The sequence below is a fragment of the Carcharodon carcharias genome, chromosome 27, assembly GCF_017639515.1.
Source record: "Carcharodon carcharias isolate sCarCar2 chromosome 27, sCarCar2.pri, whole genome shotgun sequence".
NCBI classification, from domain to species: Eukaryota; Metazoa; Chordata; class Chondrichthyes; order Lamniformes; family Lamnidae; genus Carcharodon; species Carcharodon carcharias.
Window position 1 is genome coordinate 3,872,620 of NC_054493.1, and position 18,622 is coordinate 3,891,241.

The 18,622-nt window shown below is 55.9% G+C and overlaps 1 protein-coding gene across 1 annotated transcript in view; it reads right to left on the bottom strand.

Annotated features, from left to right (window-relative positions):
- Positions 1-518: 518 nt before the first annotated feature.
- The window catches only part of rabggta (Rab geranylgeranyltransferase subunit alpha), a gene marked incomplete at its 5' end in the record, with an annotated part of 213,053 nt that continues 194,949 nt past the window's right edge, over positions 519-18,622 (bottom strand). The window contains 2 exons of the mRNA XM_041175438.1: positions 519-965; positions 1,096-1,183. Coding sequence (XP_041031372.1) covers positions 817-965; positions 1,096-1,183 — 237 coding nt within the window. The remainder of the gene's footprint in view (positions 966-1,095; positions 1,184-18,622) is intronic.

An 18,622-nucleotide genomic window follows, 5' to 3' on the forward strand; every position in this document is an offset into this window, starting at 1 on the left:
TCTGGGGGGGAGGGGGCAGTCTGGGGGGGTGGCAGTCTGGGGGGGTGGCAGTCTGGGGGTGGAGCAGTCTGGGGGTGGAGCAGTCTGGGGGTGGAGCAGTCTGGGGGGGAGGGGGCAGTCTGGGGGGGAGGGGGCAGTCTGGGGGGGTGGCAGTCTGGGGGGGTGGCAGTCTGGGGGTGGAGCAGTCTGGGGGGGAGGGGTCAGTCTCGGGGGGAGGGGTCAGTCGGGGGGGAGGGGTCAGTCTCGGGGGGGAGGGGTCAGTCTCGGGGGGGAGGGGTCAGTCTCAGGGGGGAGGGGTCAGTCTCAGGGGGGAGGGGTCAGTCTCGGGGGGAGGGGTCAGTCTCGGGGGAGGGGGCAGTCTCGGGGGGGAGGGGGGCAGTCTCAGGGGGGAGGGGGCAGTCTCGGGGGGGAGGGGGCAGTCTCGGGGGGCAGGGGGGCAGTCTCGGGGGGGAGGGGGGCAGTCTCGAGGGGGAGGGGGGCAGTCTCGAGGGGGAGGGGGGCAGTCTCGAGGGGGAGGGGGGCAGTCTGGGGTGGGGGAGGGGGTTTGGTGGAAATGTGGTCAAGGTCCGCAAGCTAAAAGAATGGGCGGAGCTGGCACAAGGGGCCAAATGGCCTCCTCTCGCTGGGGTTGACCAGTCACAGGTCTGGGGAGCCGAGTATCAACCGGCTCGGTCAGCAGGGTCCAACGCCACGACACCCCGGCCCGCCCTCACTCGCTCCCCTCTGACCCCCGACCCCCAGCACCCACCGACCCACCACCCCAACACCGTGAAGCCTGGGGGGGGGGGTCTCCGCCACATCCCCCGCTCGCTCCTCTCACGTCACGATCTCCTCCACGCCCGGCAGGAGGGAGGAGAGAGCCTGCGCGACGTCCTCCTCTTGACACAGCGGGTTACCCGCCAGCATAAGCACCGAGAGCCGCGGGCAGGAGGCCAGGGGGCGGAGGTCAGCCGGGTCCCGCAGGCCTGAGGGGCAACGGTCAAGGAAAACAACAAGAGGGGTCGAAGGCCCCAGAGCCGCCCGCCCACCCGCCGCCAACTCCCCTCCCCTCCCCCAGCCCCCTGGGTTCAGAGGTCAGCGCTGACCGAAGGATACGGTTTTCCCGGAGAGACACCACTTCCAGCTTCGGGAGGTTGCAGAGGCCGGCGATGGACTCGATCTCGTTGTCGTCGGCGTGGAGAACCTGCGGGGACGGAGAGGGTGAGGGGGAGACGAGACAGAGGGGAGAGCGCGTGCAAGCGCGGGGAGAGTCGAGAGCAACGGGAGAGAGAGAGCAGGAGAGAGAGAGAGCACGCACGAGGTTCAGGGTGTGGGGGATGTGAAGATCTCTCTCTCTCTCTATCAGGGGTTTAGGGTGTGGGGGATGTGACGATCTCTCTCTCTCTGCGGTTTAGGGTGTGGGGGATGTGAAGATCTCTCTCTCTCTCTGGGGTTAAGGGTGTGGGGGATGTGACGATGTCTCTCTCTCTCTCCCTCTGGGGTTTAGGGTATGGGGGATGTGACGATCTCTCAGTCTCTCTCTGGGGTTTAGGGTGTGGGGGAGGTGACGATCTCTCTCTCTCTCTGGGGTTTAGGGTGTGGGGGAGGTGACGATCTCTCTCTCTCTCTCTCTCTCTCTCTGGGGTTTAGGGTGTGGGGATGTGATGATCTCTCTCTCTCTCTCTCTCTCTCTCACTCTGGGGTTTAGGGTGTGGGGGATGTGACGATCTCTCTCTCTCTCTCCGGGGTTTAGGGTGTGGGGGATGTGACGATCTCTCTCTCTCTCTGGTGTTTAGGGTGTGGGGGATGTGACGATCTCTCTCTCTCTCTGGGGTTAAGGGTGTGGGGGATGTGACGATCTCTCTCTCTCTCTCGCTCTAAGGGTTTAGGGTGTGGGGGATGTGACGATCTCCCTCTCTCTCTCTCTCTCTCTGGGGATTAGGGTGTGGGGGATGTGACGATCTCTCTCTCTCTCTCCCTGGGGTTTAGGGTGTGGGGGATGTGACGAGCTCTCTCTCTCTCTCTCTCTCTCTGGGGGTTAGGGTGTGGGGGATGTGACGATCTCTCTCTCTCTCTCTCTCTGGGTTTAGGGTGTGGGGGTTGTGACGATCTCTTTCTCTCTCTCTGGGGTTTAGGGTGTGGGGGATGTGACGATCTCTCTCTCTCTCTGGGGTTTAGGGTGTGGGGGATGTGACGATATCTCTCTCTCTCTCTCTCTCCTTCTGGGATTGAGGGTGTGGGGATGTGACGATCTCTCTCTCTCTCTCTCTCACTCTGAGGTTTAGGGTGTGGGGGATGTGACGATCTCTCTCTCTCTCTCCGGGGTTTAGGGTGTGGGGGATGTGACGATCTCTCTCTCTCTCTGGTGTTTAGGGTGTGGGGGATGTGACGATCTCTCTCTCTCTCTGGGGTTAAGGGTGTGGGGGATGTGACGATCTCTCTCTCTCTCTCGCTCTAAGAGTTTAGGGTGTGGGGGATGTGACGATCTCCCTCTCTCTCTCTCTCTCTCTCTCTGGGGATTAGGGTGTGGGGGATGTGACGATCTCTCTCTCTCTCTCTCCCTGGGGTTTAGGGTGTGGGGGATGTGACGAGCTCTCTCTCTCTCTCTCTCTCTGGGGGTTAGGGTGTGGGGGATGTGACGATCTCTCTCTCTCTCTCTCTCTGGGTTTAGGGTGTGGGGGTTGTGACGATCTCTTTCTCTCTCTCTGGGGTTTAGGGTGTGGGGGATGTGACGATCTCTCTCTCTCTCTCTGGGGTTTAGGGTGTGGGGGATGTGACGATATCTCTCTCTCTCTCTCTCTCCTTCTGGGATTGAGGGTGTGGGGATGTGACGATCTCTCTCTCTCTCTCTGGGGTTTAGGGTGTGGGGGATGTGACGATCTCTCTCTCTCTGGGGTTTGGGCTGTGGGGGATGTGAAGATGTCTCTCTCTCTCTCTGGGGTTTAGGGTGTGGGGGATGTGACGATCTCTCTCTCTCTCTGGGATTTAGGGTGTGGGGGATGTGACGAGCTCTCTCTTTCTCTCTCTCTGGGGTTTAGGGTGTGGGGGACGTGACGATCTCTCTCTCTCTCTGGGGTTTAGGGTGTGGGGGATGTGACTATCTCTCTCTCTCTCTCTCTCTCTGGGGTTTAGGTGTGGGGGATGTGAAGATCTCTCTCTCTCTCTCTCTCTGGGGTTTAGGGTGTGGGGGATGTGACGATCTCTCTCTCTGGGGTTTAGGGTGTGGGGGATATGAAGATCTCTCTCTCTCTCTCTCTCTCCCTCTGGGGTTTAGGGTGTGGGGATGTGACGATCTCTCTCTCTCTCTCTCTCACTCTGGGGTTTAGGGTGTGGGGGATGTGACGATCTCTCTCTCTCTCTCTGGGGTTTAGGGTGTGGGGGATGTGACGATCTCACTCTCTCTGGGGTTTGGGGTGTGGGGGATGTGAAGATGTCTCTCTCTCTCTGGGGTTTAGGGTGTGGGGGATGTGACGATCTCTCTCTCTCTCTCTCTGGGGTTTAGGGCGTGGGGGATGTGACGATCTCTCTCTCTCTCTCTCTGGGGTTTAGGGTGTGGGGGATGTCATGATCTCTCTCTCTCAGGGGTTTAGGGTGTGGGGGAAGTGATGATGTCTCTCTCTCTCTCTCTCTCTGGGGTTTAGGGTGTGGGGGATGTGACGATCTCTTTCTCTCTCTATCTGGGGTTTAGGGTGTGGGGGATGTGACGATCTCTCTTTCTCTCTCTCTGGGCTTTAGGGTGTGGGGGATGTGACGATCTCTCTCTCTCTCTGGGGTTTAGTGTGTGGGGGATGTGACGATCTCTCTCTCTCTCTGGGGTTTAGGGTGTGGGGGATGTGACGATCTCTCTCTCTCTCTCTCTCTCTCTCTCTGGGGTTTAGGGTGTGGGGGATGTGACGATCTCTCTCTCTCTGGGATTTAGGGTGTGGGGGATGTGACGATCTCTCTCTCACTCTCTCTCTGGGGTTTAGGGTGTGGGGGATGTGACGATCTCTCACTCTCTCTCTGGGGTTTAGGGTGTGGGGGATGTGACGATCTCTCTCTCTCTCTCTCTCTCTCTGGGGTTTAGGGTGTGGGGGATGTGATGATCTCTCTCTCTCTCTGGGGTTTAGGGTGTGGGGGATGTGACGATCTCTTTCTCTCTCTCTGGGGTTTAGGGTGTGGGGGATGTGACGATCTCTCTCTCTCTCTCTCTCTGGGCTTTAGGGTGTGGGGGATGTGACGATCTCTCTCTCTCTCTCTCTCTGGGGTTTAGGGTGTGGGGGATGTGACGATGTCTCTCTCTCTCTGGGGTTTAGGGTGTGGGGGATGTGACGATCTCTCTCTCTCTCTCTCTCTCTGGGGTTTAGGGAGTGGGGGATGTGACGATCTCTCTCTCTCTGGGGTTTAGGGTGTGGGGGATGTGACGATCTCTTTCTCTCTCTCTGGGGTTTAGGGTGTGGGGGATGTGACGATCTCTCTCTATCTCTCTCTCTGGGGTTTAGGGTGTGGGGGATGTGACGATCTCTCGCTCTCTCTCTCTCTGGGTTTTAGGGTGTGGGGGATGTGACGATCTCTCTCTCTCTCTCTCTCTGGGGTTTATGGTGTGCGGGTTGTGACGATCTCTTTCTCTCTCTCTGGGGTTTAGGGTGTGGGGGATGTGACGATCACTCTCTCTCTCTCTCTGGGGTTCAGGGTGTGCGGGATGTGACGATCTCTCTCTCTGGAGTTTAGGGTGTGGGGGATGTGACGATCTCTCTCTCTCTCCCTCTGGGGTTTAGGGTGTGGGGATGTGACGATCTCTCTCTCTCGCTCTCACTCTGGGGTTTAGGGTGTGGGGGATGTGACGATCTCTCTCTCTGGGGTTTAGGGTGTGAGGGATGTGACGATCTCTCTCTCTCGCTCTCTCCCTCTGGGGTTTAGGGTGTGGGGGATGTGACGATCTCTCTCTCTCTGGGGTTTGGGGTGTGGGGGATGTGAAGATGTCTCACTCTCTCTGGGGTTTAGGGTGTGGGGGATGTGACGATCTCTCTCTCTCTCTGGGGTTTAGGGTGTGGGGGATGTGAGGATCTCTCTCTCTCTCTCTCTCTCTCTCTGGGGTTTAGGGTGTGGGGGATGTGACGATCTCTTTCTCTCTCTCTCTCTGGGGTTTAGGGTGTGGGGGATATGACGATCTCTCTCTCTCTCTCTCTCCCTCTGGGGTTTAGGGTGTGGCGATGTGACGATCTCTCTCTCTCTCTCTCTCTGGGGTTAAGGGTGTGGGGGATGTGACGATCTCTCTCTCTCTGGGGTTTGGGGTGTGGGGGATGTGAAGATGTCTCTCTCTCTCTGGGATTTAGGGTGTGGGGGATGTGACGATCTCTCTCTCTCTCTCTCTGGGGTTTAGGGTGTGGGGGATGTGACGATCACTCTCTCTCTGGGGTTTAGGGTGTGAGGGATGTGACGATCTCTCTCTCTCTCTCTCCCTGGGGTTTAGGGTGTGGGGATGTGAAAATCTCTCTCTGGCGTATAGGGTGTGGGGGATGTGACGATCTCTCTCTCTCTGGGGTTTAGGGTGTGGGGGATGTGACGATCTCTCTCTCTCTGGGGTTTAGGGTGTGGGGGATGTGACGATCTCTTTCTCTCTCTCTGGGGTTTAGGGTGTGGGGGATGTGACGATCTCTCTCTATCTCTCTCTCTGGGGTTTAGGGTGTGGGGGATGTGACGATCTCTCGCTCTCTCTCTCTCTGGGTTTTAGGGTGTGGGGGATGTGACGATCTCTCTCTCTCTCTCTCTCTGGGGTTTATGGTGTGCGGGTTGTGACGATCTCTTTCTCTCTCTCTGGGGTTTAGGGTGTGGGGGATGTGACGATCACTCTCTCTCTCTCTCTGGGGTTCAGGGTGTGCGGGATGTGACGATCTCTCTCTCTGGAGTTTAGGGTGTGGGGGATGTGACGATCTCTCTCTCTCTCCCTCTGGGGTTTAGGGTGTGGGGATGTGACGATCTCTCTCTCTCGCTCTCACTCTGGGGTTTAGGGTGTGGGGGATGTGACGATCTCTCTCTCTGGGGTTTAGGGTGTGAGGGATGTGACGATCTCTCTCTCTCGCTCTCTCCCTCTGGGGTTTAGGGTGTGGGGGATGTGACGATCTCTCTCTCTCTGGGGTTTGGGGTGTGGGGGATGTGAAGATGTCTCACTCTCTCTGGGGTTTAGGGTGTGGGGGATGTGACGATCTCTCTCTCTCTCTGGGGTTTAGGGTGTGGGGGATGTGAGGATCTCTCTCTCTCTCTCTCTCTCTCTCTGGGGTTTAGGGTGTGGGGGATGTGACGATCTCTTTCTCTCTCTCTCTCTGGGGTTTAGGGAGTGGGGGATATGACGATCTCTCTCTCTCTCTCTCTCCCTCTGGGGTTTAGGGTGTGGCGATGTGACGATCTCTCTCTCTCTCTCTCTCTCTCTGGGGTTAAGGGTGTGGGGGATGTGACGATCTCTCTCTCTCTGGGGTTTGGGGTGTGGGGGATGTGAAGATGTCTCTCTCTCTCTGGGATTTAGGGTGTGGGGGATGTGACGATCTCTCTCTCTCTCTCTCTGGGGTTTAGGGTGTGGGGGATGTGACGATCACTCTCGCTCTGGGGTTTAGGGTGTGAGGGATGTGACGATCTCTCTCTCTCTCTCTCCCTGGGGTTTAGGGTGTGGGGATGTGAAAATCTCTCTCTGGCGTATAGGGTGTGGGGGATGTGACGATCTCTCTCTCTCTGGGGTTTAGGGTGTGGGGGATGTGACGATCTCTCTCTCTCTCTGGGGTTTAGGGTGTGGGGATGTGACGATCTCTCTCTCTCTCTCTCTCTCACTCTGGGGTTTAGGGTGTGGGGGATGTGACCATCTCTCTCTCTCTCTGGGGTTTAGGGTGTGGGGGATGTGACGATCTCTCTCTCTGGGGTTTGGGGTATGGGGGATGTGACGATCTCTCTCTCTCTCTGGGGTTTAGGGTCTGGGGGATGTGACGATCTCTCTCTCTCTCTGGGGTTTAGAGTGTGGGGGATGTGACGATCTCTCTCTCTCTGGGGTTTAGGGTGTGGGGAATGTGACGATCTCTCTCTCTCTATCTCTCAAGGGTTTAGGGTGTGGGGGATGTGACGATCTCTCTCTCGCTCTCTCTGGGGTTTAGGGTGTGGGGGATGTGACGATCTCTCTCTCACTCTCTCTCTGGGGTTTAAGGTGTGGGGGATGTGACGATCTCTCTCTCTCTGGGGTTTAGGGTGTGGGGGATGTGACGATCTCTCTCTCTCTCTCTCTCTCTCTGGGGTTTAGGGTGTGGGGGATGTGACGATCTCTTTCTCTCTCTCTCTCTGGGGTTTAGGGTGTGGGGGATGTGACGATCTCTCTCTCTCTCTCTCTGGGGTTTAGGGTGTGGGGGATGTGACGATCTCTCCCTCTCTCTCTCTCTCTGGGGTTTAGGAAGTGGGGGATGTGACGATCTCTCTCTCTCTCTCTCTCTCTGGGGTTTAGGGTGTGGGGGTTGTGACGATCTCTTTCTCTCTGGGGTTTAGGGTGTGGGGGATGTGACGATCTCTCTCTCTCTCTGGGGTTTAGGGTCTGGGGGATGTGACGATCTCTCTCTCTGGGGTTTAGGGTGTGGGGGATGTGACGATCTCTCTCTCTCTCTCTCCCTCTCCCTCTGGGGTTGAGGGTGTGGGGATGTGACGATCTCTCTCTCTCTCTCACTCTGGGGTTTAGGGTGTGGGGGATGTGACGATCTCTCTCTCTCTCTCTGGGGTTTAGGGTGTGGGGGATGTGACGATCTCTCTCTCTCTGGGGTTTGGGGCGTGCGGGATGTGAAGATGTCTCTCTCTCTCTCTGGGGTTTAGGGTGTGGGGGATGTGACGATCTCTCTCTCTCTCTGGGGTTTAGGGTGTGGGGGATGTGACGATCTCTCTCTCTCTCTCTGGGGTTTAGGGTGTGGGGGATGTGACGATCTCTCTTTCTCTCTCTCTGGGGTTTAGGGTGTGGGGGATGTGACGATCTCTCTCTCTCTCTGGGGTTTAGGGTGTGGGGGATGTGACGATCTCTCTCTCTGGGGTTTAGGGTGTGGGGGATATGATGATCTCTCTCTCTCTCTCTCTCCCTCTGGGGTTTAGGGTGTGGGGATGTGACGATCTCTCTCTCTCTCTCTCCCTCTCACTCTGGGGTTTAGGGTGTGGGGGATGTGACGATCTCTCTCTCTCTCTCTCTGGGGTTTAGGGTGTGGGGGATGTGACGATCTCTCTCTCTCTGGGGTTTGGGGTGTGGGGGATGTGAAGGTGTCTCTCTCTCTCTGGGGTTTAGGGTGTGGGGGATGTGACGATCTCTCTCTCTCTCTCTCTCTGGGGTTTAGGGCGTGGGGGATGTGACGATCTCTCTCTCTCTCCCTCTGGGGTTTAGGGTGTGGGGATGTGACGATCTCTCTCTCTCGCTCTCACTCTGGGGTTTAGGGTGTGGGGGATGTGACGATCTCTCTCTCTGGGGTTTAGGGTGTGAGGGATGTGACGATCTCTCTCTCTCGCTCTCTCCCTCTGGGGTTTAGGGTGTGGGGGATGTGACGATCTCTCTCTCTCTGGGGTTTGGGGTGTGGGGGATGTGAAGATGTCTCACTCTCTCTGGGGTTTAGGGTGTGGGGGATGTGACGATCTCTCTCTCTCTCTGGGGTTTAGGGTGTGGGGGATGTGAGGATCTCTCTCTCTCTCTCTCTCTCTCTCTGGGGTTTAGGGTGTGGGGGATGTGACGATCTCTTTCTCTCTCTCTCTCTGGGGTTTAGGGTGTGGGGGATATGACGATCTCTCTCTCTCTCTCTCTCCCTCTGGGGTTTAGGGTGTGGCGATGTGACGATCTCTCTCTCTCTCTCTCTCTGGGGTTAAGGGTGTGGGGGATGTGACGATCTCTCTCTCTCTGGGGTTTGGGGTGTGGGGGATGTGAAGATGTCTCTCTCTCTCTGGGATTTAGGGTGTGGGGGATGTGACGATCTCTCTCTCTCTCTCTCTGGGGTTTAGGGTGTGGGGGATGTGACGATCACTCTCTCTCTGGGGTTTAGGGTGTGAGGGATGTGACGATCTCTCTCTCTCTCTCTCCCTGGGGTTTAGGGTGTGGGGATGTGAAAATCTCTCTCTGGCGTATAGGGTGTGGGGGATGTGACGATCTCTCTCTCTCTGGGGTTTAGGGTGTGGGGGATGTGACGATCTCTCTCTCTCTCTGGGGTTTAGGGTGTGGGGATGTGACGATCTCTCTCTCTCTCTCTCTCTCACTCTGGGGTTTAGGGTGTGGGGGATGTGACCATCTCTCTCTCTCTCTGGGGTTTAGGGTGTGGGGGATGTGACGATCTCTCTCTCTGGGGTTTGGGGTATGGGGGATGTGACGATCTCTCTCTCTCTCTGGGGTTTAGGGTCTGGGGGATGTGACGATCTCTCTCTCTCTCTGGGGTTTAGAGTGTGGGGGATGTGACGATCTCTCTCTCTCTGGGGTTTAGGGTGTGGGGAATGTGACGATCTCTCTCTCTCTATCTCTCAAGGGTTTAGGGTGTGGGGGATGTGACGATCTCTCTCTCGCTCTCTCTGGGGTTTAGGGTGTGGGGGATGTGACGATCTCTCTCTCACTCTCTCTCTGGGGTTTAAGGTGTGGGGGATGTGACGATCTCTCTCTCTCTGGGGTTTAGGGTGTGGGGGATGTGACGATCTCTCTCTCTCTCTCTCTCTCTCTGGGGTTTAGGGTGTGGGGGATGTGACGATCTCTTTCTCTCTCTCTCTCTGGGGTTTAGGGTGTGGGGGATGTGACGATCTCTCTCTCTCTCTCTCTGGGGTTTAGGGTGTGGGGGATGTGACGATCTCTCCCTCTCTCTCTCTCTCTGGGGTTTAGGGTGTGGGGGATGTGACGATCTCTCTCTCTCTCTCTCTCTCTGGGGTTTAGGGTGTGGGGGTTGTGACGATCTCTTTCTCTCTGGGGTTTAGGGTGTGGGGGATGTGACGATCTCTCTCTCTCTCTGGGGTTTAGGGTCTGGGGGATGTGACGATCTCTCTCTCTGGGGTTTAGGGTGTGGGGGATGTGACGATCTCTCTCTCTCTCTCTCCCTCTCCCTCTGGGGTTGAGGGTGTGGGGATGTGACGATCTCTCTCTCTCTCTCACTCTGGGGTTTAGGGTGTGGGGGATGTGACGATCTCTCTCTCTCTCTCTGGGGTTTAGGGTGTGGGGGATGTGACGATCTCTCTCTCTCTGGGGTTTGGGGCGTGCGGGATGTGAAGATGTCTCTCTCTCTCTCTGGGGTTTAGGGTGTGGGGGATGTGACGATCTCTCTCTCTCTCTGGGGTTTAGGGTGTGGGGGATGTGACGATCTCTCTCTCTCTCTCTGGGGTTTAGGGTGTGGGGGATGTGACGATCTCTCTTTCTCTCTCTCTGGGGTTTAGGGTGTGGGGGATGTGACGATCTCTCTCTCTCTCTGGGGTTTAGGGTGTGGGGGATGTGACGATCTCTCTCTCTGGGGTTTAGGGTGTGGGGGATATGATGATCTCTCTCTCTCTCTGGGGTTTAGGGTGTGGGGGATGTGACGATCTCTCTCTCTGGGGTTTAGGGTGTGGGGGATATGATGATCTCTCTCTCTCTCTCTCTCCCTCTGGGGTTTATGGTGTGGGGATGTGACGATCTCTCTCTCTCTCTCCCTCTCACTCTGGGGTTTAGGGTGTGGGGGATGTGACGATCTCTCTCTCTCTCTCTCTGGGGTTTAGGGTGTGGGGGATGTGACGATCTCTCTCTCTCTGGGGTTTGGGGTGTGGGGGATGTGAAGGTGTCTCTCTCTCTCTGGGGTTTAGGGTGTGGGGGATGTGACGATCTCTCTCTCTCTCTCTCTCTGGGGTTTAGGGCGTGGGGGATGTGACGATCTCTCTCTCTCTCTCTCTCTGGGGTTTAGGGTGTGGGGCATGTCACGATCTCTCTCTCTCAGGGGTTTAGGGTGTGGGGGATGTGACGATCTCTCTCTCACTCTCTCTCTGGGGTTTAGGGTGTGGGGGATGTGACGATCTCTCTCTCTCTCTGGGGTTTAGGGTGTGGGGGATGTGACGATCTCTCTCTCTCTCTCTCTCTCTCTGGGGTTTATGGTGTGGGGGTTGTGACGATCTCTTTCTCTCTCTCTGGGGTTTAGGGTGTGGGGGATGTGACGATCTCTCTGGGGTTTAGGGTGTGGGGGATGTGACGATCTCTCTATCAATCTCTCTCTCTCTGGGGTTTAGGGTGTGGGGGATGTGACGATCTCTCTCTCTCTCTCAGGGGTTTAGGGTGTGGGGGATGTGACGATCTCTCTCTCTCTCTCTCTGGGGTTTAGGGAGTGGGGGATGTCACGATCTCTCTCTCTCAGGGGTTTAGGGTGTGGGGGATGTGACGATCTCTTTCTCTCTCTCTCTCTGGGGTTTAGGGTGTGGGGGATGTGACGATCTCTTTCTCTCTCTCTCTCTGGGGTTTAGGGTGTGGGGGATATGACGATCTCTCTCTCTCTCTCTCTCCCTCTGGGGTTTAGGGTGTGGCGATGTGACGATCTCTCTCTCTCTCTCTGGGGTTAAGGGTGTGGGGGATGTGACGATCTCTCTCTCTCTGGGGTTTGGGGTGTGGGGGATGTGAAGATGTCTCTCTCTCTCTGGGATTTAGGGTGTGGGGGATGTGACGATCTCTCTCTCTCTCTCTCTGGGGTTTAGGGTGTGGGGGATTTGACGATCACTCTCTCTCTGGGGTTTAGGGTGTGAGGGATGTGACGATCTCTCTCTCTCTCTCTCCCTGGGGTTTAGGGTGTGGGGAAGTGAGGATCTCTCTCTGGCGTATAGGGTGTGGGGGATGTGACGATCTCTCTCTCTCTGGGGTTTAGGGTGTGGGGGATGTGACGATCTCTCTCTCTCTCTGGGGTTTAGGGTGTGGGGATGTGACGATCTCTCTCTCTCTCTCTCTCTCACTCTGGGGTTTAGGGTGTGGGGGATGTGACCATCTCTCTCTCTCTCTCTGGGGTTTAGGGTGTGGAGGATGTGACGATCTCTCTCTCTGGGGTTTGGGGTATGGGGGATGTGACGATCTCTCTCTCTCTCTGGGGTTTAGGGTGTGGGGGATGTGACGATCTCTCTCTCTCTCTGGGGTTTAGAGTGTGGGGGATGTGACGATCTCTCTCTCTCTGGGGTTTAGGGTGTGGGGAATGTGACGATCTCTCTCTCTCTATCTCTCAGGGGTTTAGGGTGTGGGGGATGTGACGATCTCTCTCTCGCTCTCTCTGGGGTTTAGGGTGTGGGGGATGTGACGATCTCTCTCTCACTCTCTCTCTGGGGTTTAAGGTGTGGGGGATGTGACGATCTCTCTCTCTCTCTGGGGTTTAGGGTGTGGGGGATGTGACGATCTCTCTCTCTCTCTCTCTCTCTCTCTGGGGTTTAGGGTGTGGGGGATGTGACGATCTCTTTCTCTCTCTCTCTCTGGGGTTTAGGGTGTGGGGGATGTGACGATCTCTCTCTCTCTCTCTCTCTGGGGTTTAGGGTGTGGGGGTTGTGACGATCTCTTTCTCTCTGGGGTTTAGGGTGTGGGGGATGTGACGATCTCTCTCTCTCTCTGGGGTTTAGGGTCTGGGGGATGTGACGATCTCTTTCTCTGGGGTTTAGGGTGTGGGGGATGTGACGATCTCTCTTTCTCTCTCTCTGGGGTTTAGGGTGTGGGGGATGTGACGATCTCTCTCTCTCTCTGGGGTTTAGGGTGTGGGGGATGTGACGATCTCTCTCTCTGGGGTTTAGGGTGTGGGGGATATGATGATCTCTCTCTCTCTCTCTCTCCCTCTGGGGTTTAGGGTGTGGGGATGTGACGATCTCTCTCTCTCTCTCCCTCTCACTCTGGGGTTTAGGGTGTGGGGGATGTGACGATCTCTCTCTCTCTCTCTCTGGGGTTTAGGGTGTGGGGGATGTGACGATCTCTCTCTCTCTGGGGTTTGGGGTGTGGGGGATGTGAAGATGTCTCTCTCTCTCTGGGGTTTAGGGTGTGGGGGATGTGACGATCTCTCTCTCTCTCTCTCTCTCTGGGGTTTAGGGTGTGGGGGATGTGACGATCTCTCTCTCTCTCTCTCTCTGGGGTTTAGGGTGTGGGGCATGTCACGATCTCTCTCTCTCAGGGGTTAGGGTGTGGGGGATGTGACGATCTCTCTCTCTCTCTGGGGTTTAGGGTCTGGGGGATGTGACGATCTCTCTCTCTGGGGTTTAGGGTGTGGGGGATGTGACGATCTCTCTCTCTCTCTCTCCCTCTCCCTCTGGGGTTGAGGGTGTGGGGATGTGACGATCTCTCTCTCTCTCTCACTCTGGGGTTTAGGGTGTGGGGGATGTGACGATCTCTCTCTCTCTCTCTGGGGTTTAGGGTGTGGGGGATGTGACGATCTCTCTCTCTCTGGGGTTTGGGGCGTGCGGGATGTGAAGATGTCTCTCTCTCTCTCTGGGGTTTAGGGTGTGGGGGATGTGACGATCTCTCTCTCTCTCTGGGGTTTAGGGTGTGGGGGATGTGACGATCTCTCTTTCTCTCTCTCTGGGGTTTAGGGTGTGGGGGATGTGACGATCTCTCTCTCTCTCTGGGGTTTAGGGTGTGGGGGATGTGACGATCTCTCTCTCTGGGGTTTAGGGTGTGGGGGATATGATGATCTCTCTCTCTCTCTCTCTCCCTCTGGGGTTTAGGGTGTGGGGATGTGACGATCTCTCTCTCTCTCTCCCTCTCACTCTGTGGTTTAGGGTGTGGGGGATGTGACGATCTCTCTCTCTCTCTCTCTGGGGTTTAGGGTGTGGGGGATGTGACGATCTCTCTCTCTCTGGGGTTTGGGGTGTGGGGGATGTGAAGGTGTCTCTCTCTCTCTGGGGTTTAGGGTGTGGGGGATGTGACGATCTCTCTCTCTCTCTCTCTCTGGGGTTTAGGGTGTGGGGGATGTGACGATCTCTCTCTCTCTCTCTCTGGGGTTTAGGGTGTGGGGCATGTCACGATCTCTCTCTCTCAGGGGTTTAGGGTGTGGGGGATGTGACGATCTCTCTCTCACTCTCTCTCTGGGGTTTAGGGTGTGGGGGATGTGACGATCTCTCTCTCTCTCTGGGGTTTAGGGTGTGGGGGATGTGACGATCTCTCTCTCTCTCTCTGGGGTTTAGGGTATGGGGTTGTGATGATCTATCTCTCTCTCTGGGGTTTAGGGTGTGGGGGATGTGATGATCTCTCTCTCTCTCTCTCTGGGGTTTAGGGTGTGGGGGATGTGACGATCTCTTTCTCTCTCTCTCTCTCTGGGGTTTATGGTGTGGGGGATGTGACGATCTCTCTCTATCTCTCTCTGGGCTTTAGGGTGTGGGGGATGTGACGATCTCTCTCTCTCTCTGGGGTTTAGGGTGTGGGGGATGTGACGATCTCTCTCTCTCTCTCTGGGGTTTAGGGTGTGGGGGATGTGACGATCTCTCTCACTCTCTCTGTCTCTCTGGGGTTTAGGGTGTGGGGGATGTGACGATCTCTCTTTCTCTGGAGTTTAGGGTGTGGGGGATGTGACGATCTCTTTCTCTCTCTCTGGGGTTTAGGCTGTGGGGGATGTGACGATCTCTCTCTCTCTCTCTCTCTGGGGTTTAGGGTGTGGGGGATGTGACGATCTCTCTCTCTCTCTCTCTCTCTGGGGTTTAGGGTGTGGGGGATGTGACGATCTCTCTCTCTCTCTCTCTCTCTCTGGGGTTTATGGTGTGGGGGTTGTGACGATCTCTTTCTCTCTCTCTGGGGTTTAGGGTGTGGGGGATGTGACGATCTCTCTGGGGTTTAGGGTGTGGGGGATGTGACGATCTCTCTATCAATCTCTCTCTCTCTGGGGTTTAGGCTGTGGGGGATGTGACGATCTCTCTCTCTCTCTCAGGGGTTTAGGGTGTGGGGGATGTGACGATCTCTCTCTCTCTCTCTCTGGGGTTTAGGGTGTGGGGGATGTCACGATCTCTCTCTCTCAGGGGTTTAGGGTGTGGTGGATGTGACGATCTCTTTCTCTCTCTCTCTCTGGGGTTTAGGGTGTGGGGGATGTGACGATCTCTTTCTCTCTCTCTCTCTGGGGTTTAGGGTGTGGGGGATATGACGATCTCTCTCTCTCTCTCTCTCCCTCTGGGGTTTAGGGTGTGGCGATGTGACGATCTCTCTCTCTCTCTCTGGGGTTAAGGGTGTGGGGGATGTGACGATCTCTCTCTCTCTGGGGTTTGGGGTGTGGGGGATGTGAAGATGTCTCTCTCTCTCTGGGATTTAGGGTGTGGGGGATGTGACGATCTCTCTCTCTCTCTCTCTGGGGTTTAGGGTGTGGGGGATTTGACGATCACTCTCTCTCAGGGGTTTAGGGTGTGAGGGATGTGACGATCTCTCTCTCTCTCTCTCCCTGGGGTTTAGGGTGTGGGGAAGTGAGGATCTCTCTCTGGCGTATAGGGTGTGGGGGATGTGACGATCTCTCTCTCTCTGGGGTTTAGGGTGTGGGGGATGTGACGATCTCTCTCTCTCTCTGGGGTTTAGGGTGTGGGGATGTGTCGATCTCTCTCTCTCTCTCTCTCTCACTCTGGGGTTTAGGGTGTGGGGGATGTGACCATCTCTCTCTCTCTCTCTGGGGTTTAGGGTGTGGAGGATGTGACGATCTCTCTCTCTGGGGTTTGGGGTATGGGGGATGTGACGATCTCTCTCTCTCTCTGGGGTTTAGGGTGTGGGGGATGTGACGATCTCTCTCTCTCTCTGGGGTTTAGAGTGTGGGGGATGTGACGATCTCTCTCTCTCTGGGGTTTAGGGTGTGGGGAATGTGACGATCTCTCTCTCTCTATCTCTCAGGGGTTTAGGGTGTGGGGGATGTGACGATCTCTCTCTCGCTCTCTCTGGGGTTTAGGGTGTGGGGGATGTGACGATCTCTCTCTCACTCTCTCTCTGGGGTTTAAGGTGTGGGGGATGTGACGATCTCTCTCTCTCTCTGGGGTTTAGGGTGTGGGGGATGTGACGATCTCTCTCTCTCTCTCTCTCTCTCTCTCTGGGGTTTAGGGTGTGGGGGATGTGACGATCTCTTTCTCTCTCTCTCTCTGGGGTTTAGGGTGTGGGGGATGTGACGATCTCTCTCTATCTCTGGGGTTTAGGGTGTGGGGGATGTGACGATCTCTGCCTCTCTCTCTCTCTCTGGGGTTTAGGGTGTGGGGTATGTGACGATCTCTCTCTCCCTCTCTCTCTGGGGTTTAGGGTGTGGGGGTTGTGACGATCTCTTTCTCTCTGGGGTTTAGGGTGTGGGGAATGTGACGATCTCTCTCTCTCTCTGGGGTTTAGGGTCTGGGGGATGTGACGATCTCTTTCTCTGGGGTTTAGGGTGTGGGGGATGTGACGATCTCTCTTTCTCTCTCTCTGGGGTTTAGGGTGTGGGGGATGTGACGATCTCTCTCTCTCTCTGGGGTTTAGGGTGTGGGGGATGTGACGATCTCTCTCTCTGGGGTTTAGGGTGTGGGGGATATGATGATCTCTCTCTCTCTCTCTCTCCCTCTGGGGTTTAGGGTGTGGGGATGTGACGATCTCTCTCTCTCTCTCCCTCTCACTCTGGGGTTTAGGGTGTGGGGGATGTGACGATCTCTCTCTCTCTCTCTCTGGGGTTTAGGGTGTGGGGGATGTGACGATCTCTCTCTCTCTGGGGTTTGGGGTGTGGGGGATGTGAAGATGTCTCTCTCTCTCTGGGGTTTAGGGTGTGGGGGATGTGACGATCTCTCTCTCTCTATCTCTCTCTGGGGTTTAGGGTGTGGGGGATGTGACGATCTCTCTCTCTCTCTCTCTGGGGTTTAGGGTGTGGGGCATGTCACGATCTCTCTCTCTCAGGGGTTAGGGTGTGGGGGATGTGACGATCTCTCTCTCACTCTCCCTCTGGGTTTTAGGGTGTGGGGGATGTGACGATCTCTCTCTCTCTCTGTGGTTTAGGGTGTGGGGGATGTGACGATCTCTCTCTCTCTCTCTGGGGTTTAGGGTATGGGGTTGTGATGATCTATCTCTCTCTCTCTGGGGTTTAGGGTGTGGGGGATGTGATGATCTCTCTCTCTCTCTCTGGGGTTTAGGGTGTGGGGGATGTGACGTTCTCTCTCTCTCTCTCTGTCTCTCTGGGGTTTAGGGTGTGGGGGATGTGACGATCTCTCTCTCTCTGGAGTTTAGGGTGTGGGGGATGTGACGATCTCTTTCTCTCTCTCTGGGGTTTAGGCTGTGGGGGATGTGACGATCTCTCTCTCTCTCTCTCTCTGGGGTTTAGGGTGTGGGGGATGTGACGATCTCTCTCTCTCTCTCTCTCTCTGGGGTTTAGGGTGTGGGGGATGTGACGATCTCTCTCTCTCTCTCTCTCTGGGGTTTATGGTGTGGGGGTTGTGACGATCTCTTTCTCTCTCTCTGGGGTTTAGGGTGTGGGGGATGTGACGATCTCTCTCACTCTCTCTCTGGTGTTCAGGGTGTGGGGGATGTGACGATCTCTCTGGGGTTTAGGGTGTGGGGGATGTGACGATCTCTCTATCAATCTCTCTCTCTCTGGGGTTTAGGGTGTGGGGGATGTGACGATCTCTCTCTCTCTCTCAGGGGTTTAGGGTGTGGGGGATGTGACGATCTCTCTCTCTCTCTCTCTGGGGTTTAGGGTGTGGGGGATGTCACGATCTCTCTCTCTCAGGGGTTTAGGGTGTGGGGGATGTGACGATCTCTTTCTCTCTCTCTCTCTGGGGTTTAGGGTGTGGGGGATGTGACGATCTCTTTCTCTCTCTCTCTCTGGGGTTTAGGGTGTGGGGGATATGACGATCTCTCTCTCTCTCTCTCTCCCTCTGGGGTTTAGGGTGTGGCGATGTGACGATCTCTCTCTCTCTCTCTGGGGTTAAGGGTGTGGGGGATGTGACGATCTCTCTCTCTCTGGGGTTTGGGGTGTGGGGGATGTGAAGATGTCTCTCTCTCTCTGGGATTTAGGGTGTGGGGGATGTGACGATCTCTCTCTCTCTCTGGGGTTTAGGGTGTGGGGGATTTGACGATCACTCTCTCTCTGGGGTTTAGGGTGTGAGGGATGTGACGATCTCTCTCTCTCTCTCTCCCTGGGGTTTAGGGTGTGGGGATGTGAGGATCTCTCTCTGGCGTATAGGGTGTGGGGGATGTGACGATCTCTCTCTCTCTGGGGTTTAGGGTGTGGGGGATGTGACGATCTCTCTCTCTCTCTGGGGTTTAGGGTGTGGGGATGTGACGATCTCTCTCTCTCTCTCTCTCTCTCACTCTGGGGTTTAGGGTGTGGGGGATGTGACCATCTCTCTCTCTCTCTCTGGGGTTTAGGGTGTGGAGGATGTGACGATCTCTCTCTCTGGGGTTTGGGGTATGGGGGATGTGACGATCTCTCTCTCTCTGGGGTTTAGGGTGTGGGGGATGTGACGATCTCTCTCTCTCTCTGGGGTTTAGAGTGTGGGGGATGTGACGATCTCTCTCTCTCTGGGGTTTAGGGTGTGGGGAATGTGACGATCTCTCTCTCTCTATCTCTCAGGGGTTTAGGGTGTGGGGGATGTGACGATCTCTCTCTCGCTCTCTCTGGGGTTTAGGGTGTGGGGGATGTGACGATCTCTCTCTCACTCTCTCTCTGGGGTTTAAGGTGTGGGGGATGTGACGATCTCTCTCTCTCTCTGGGGTTTAGGGTGTGGGGGATGTGACGATCTCTCT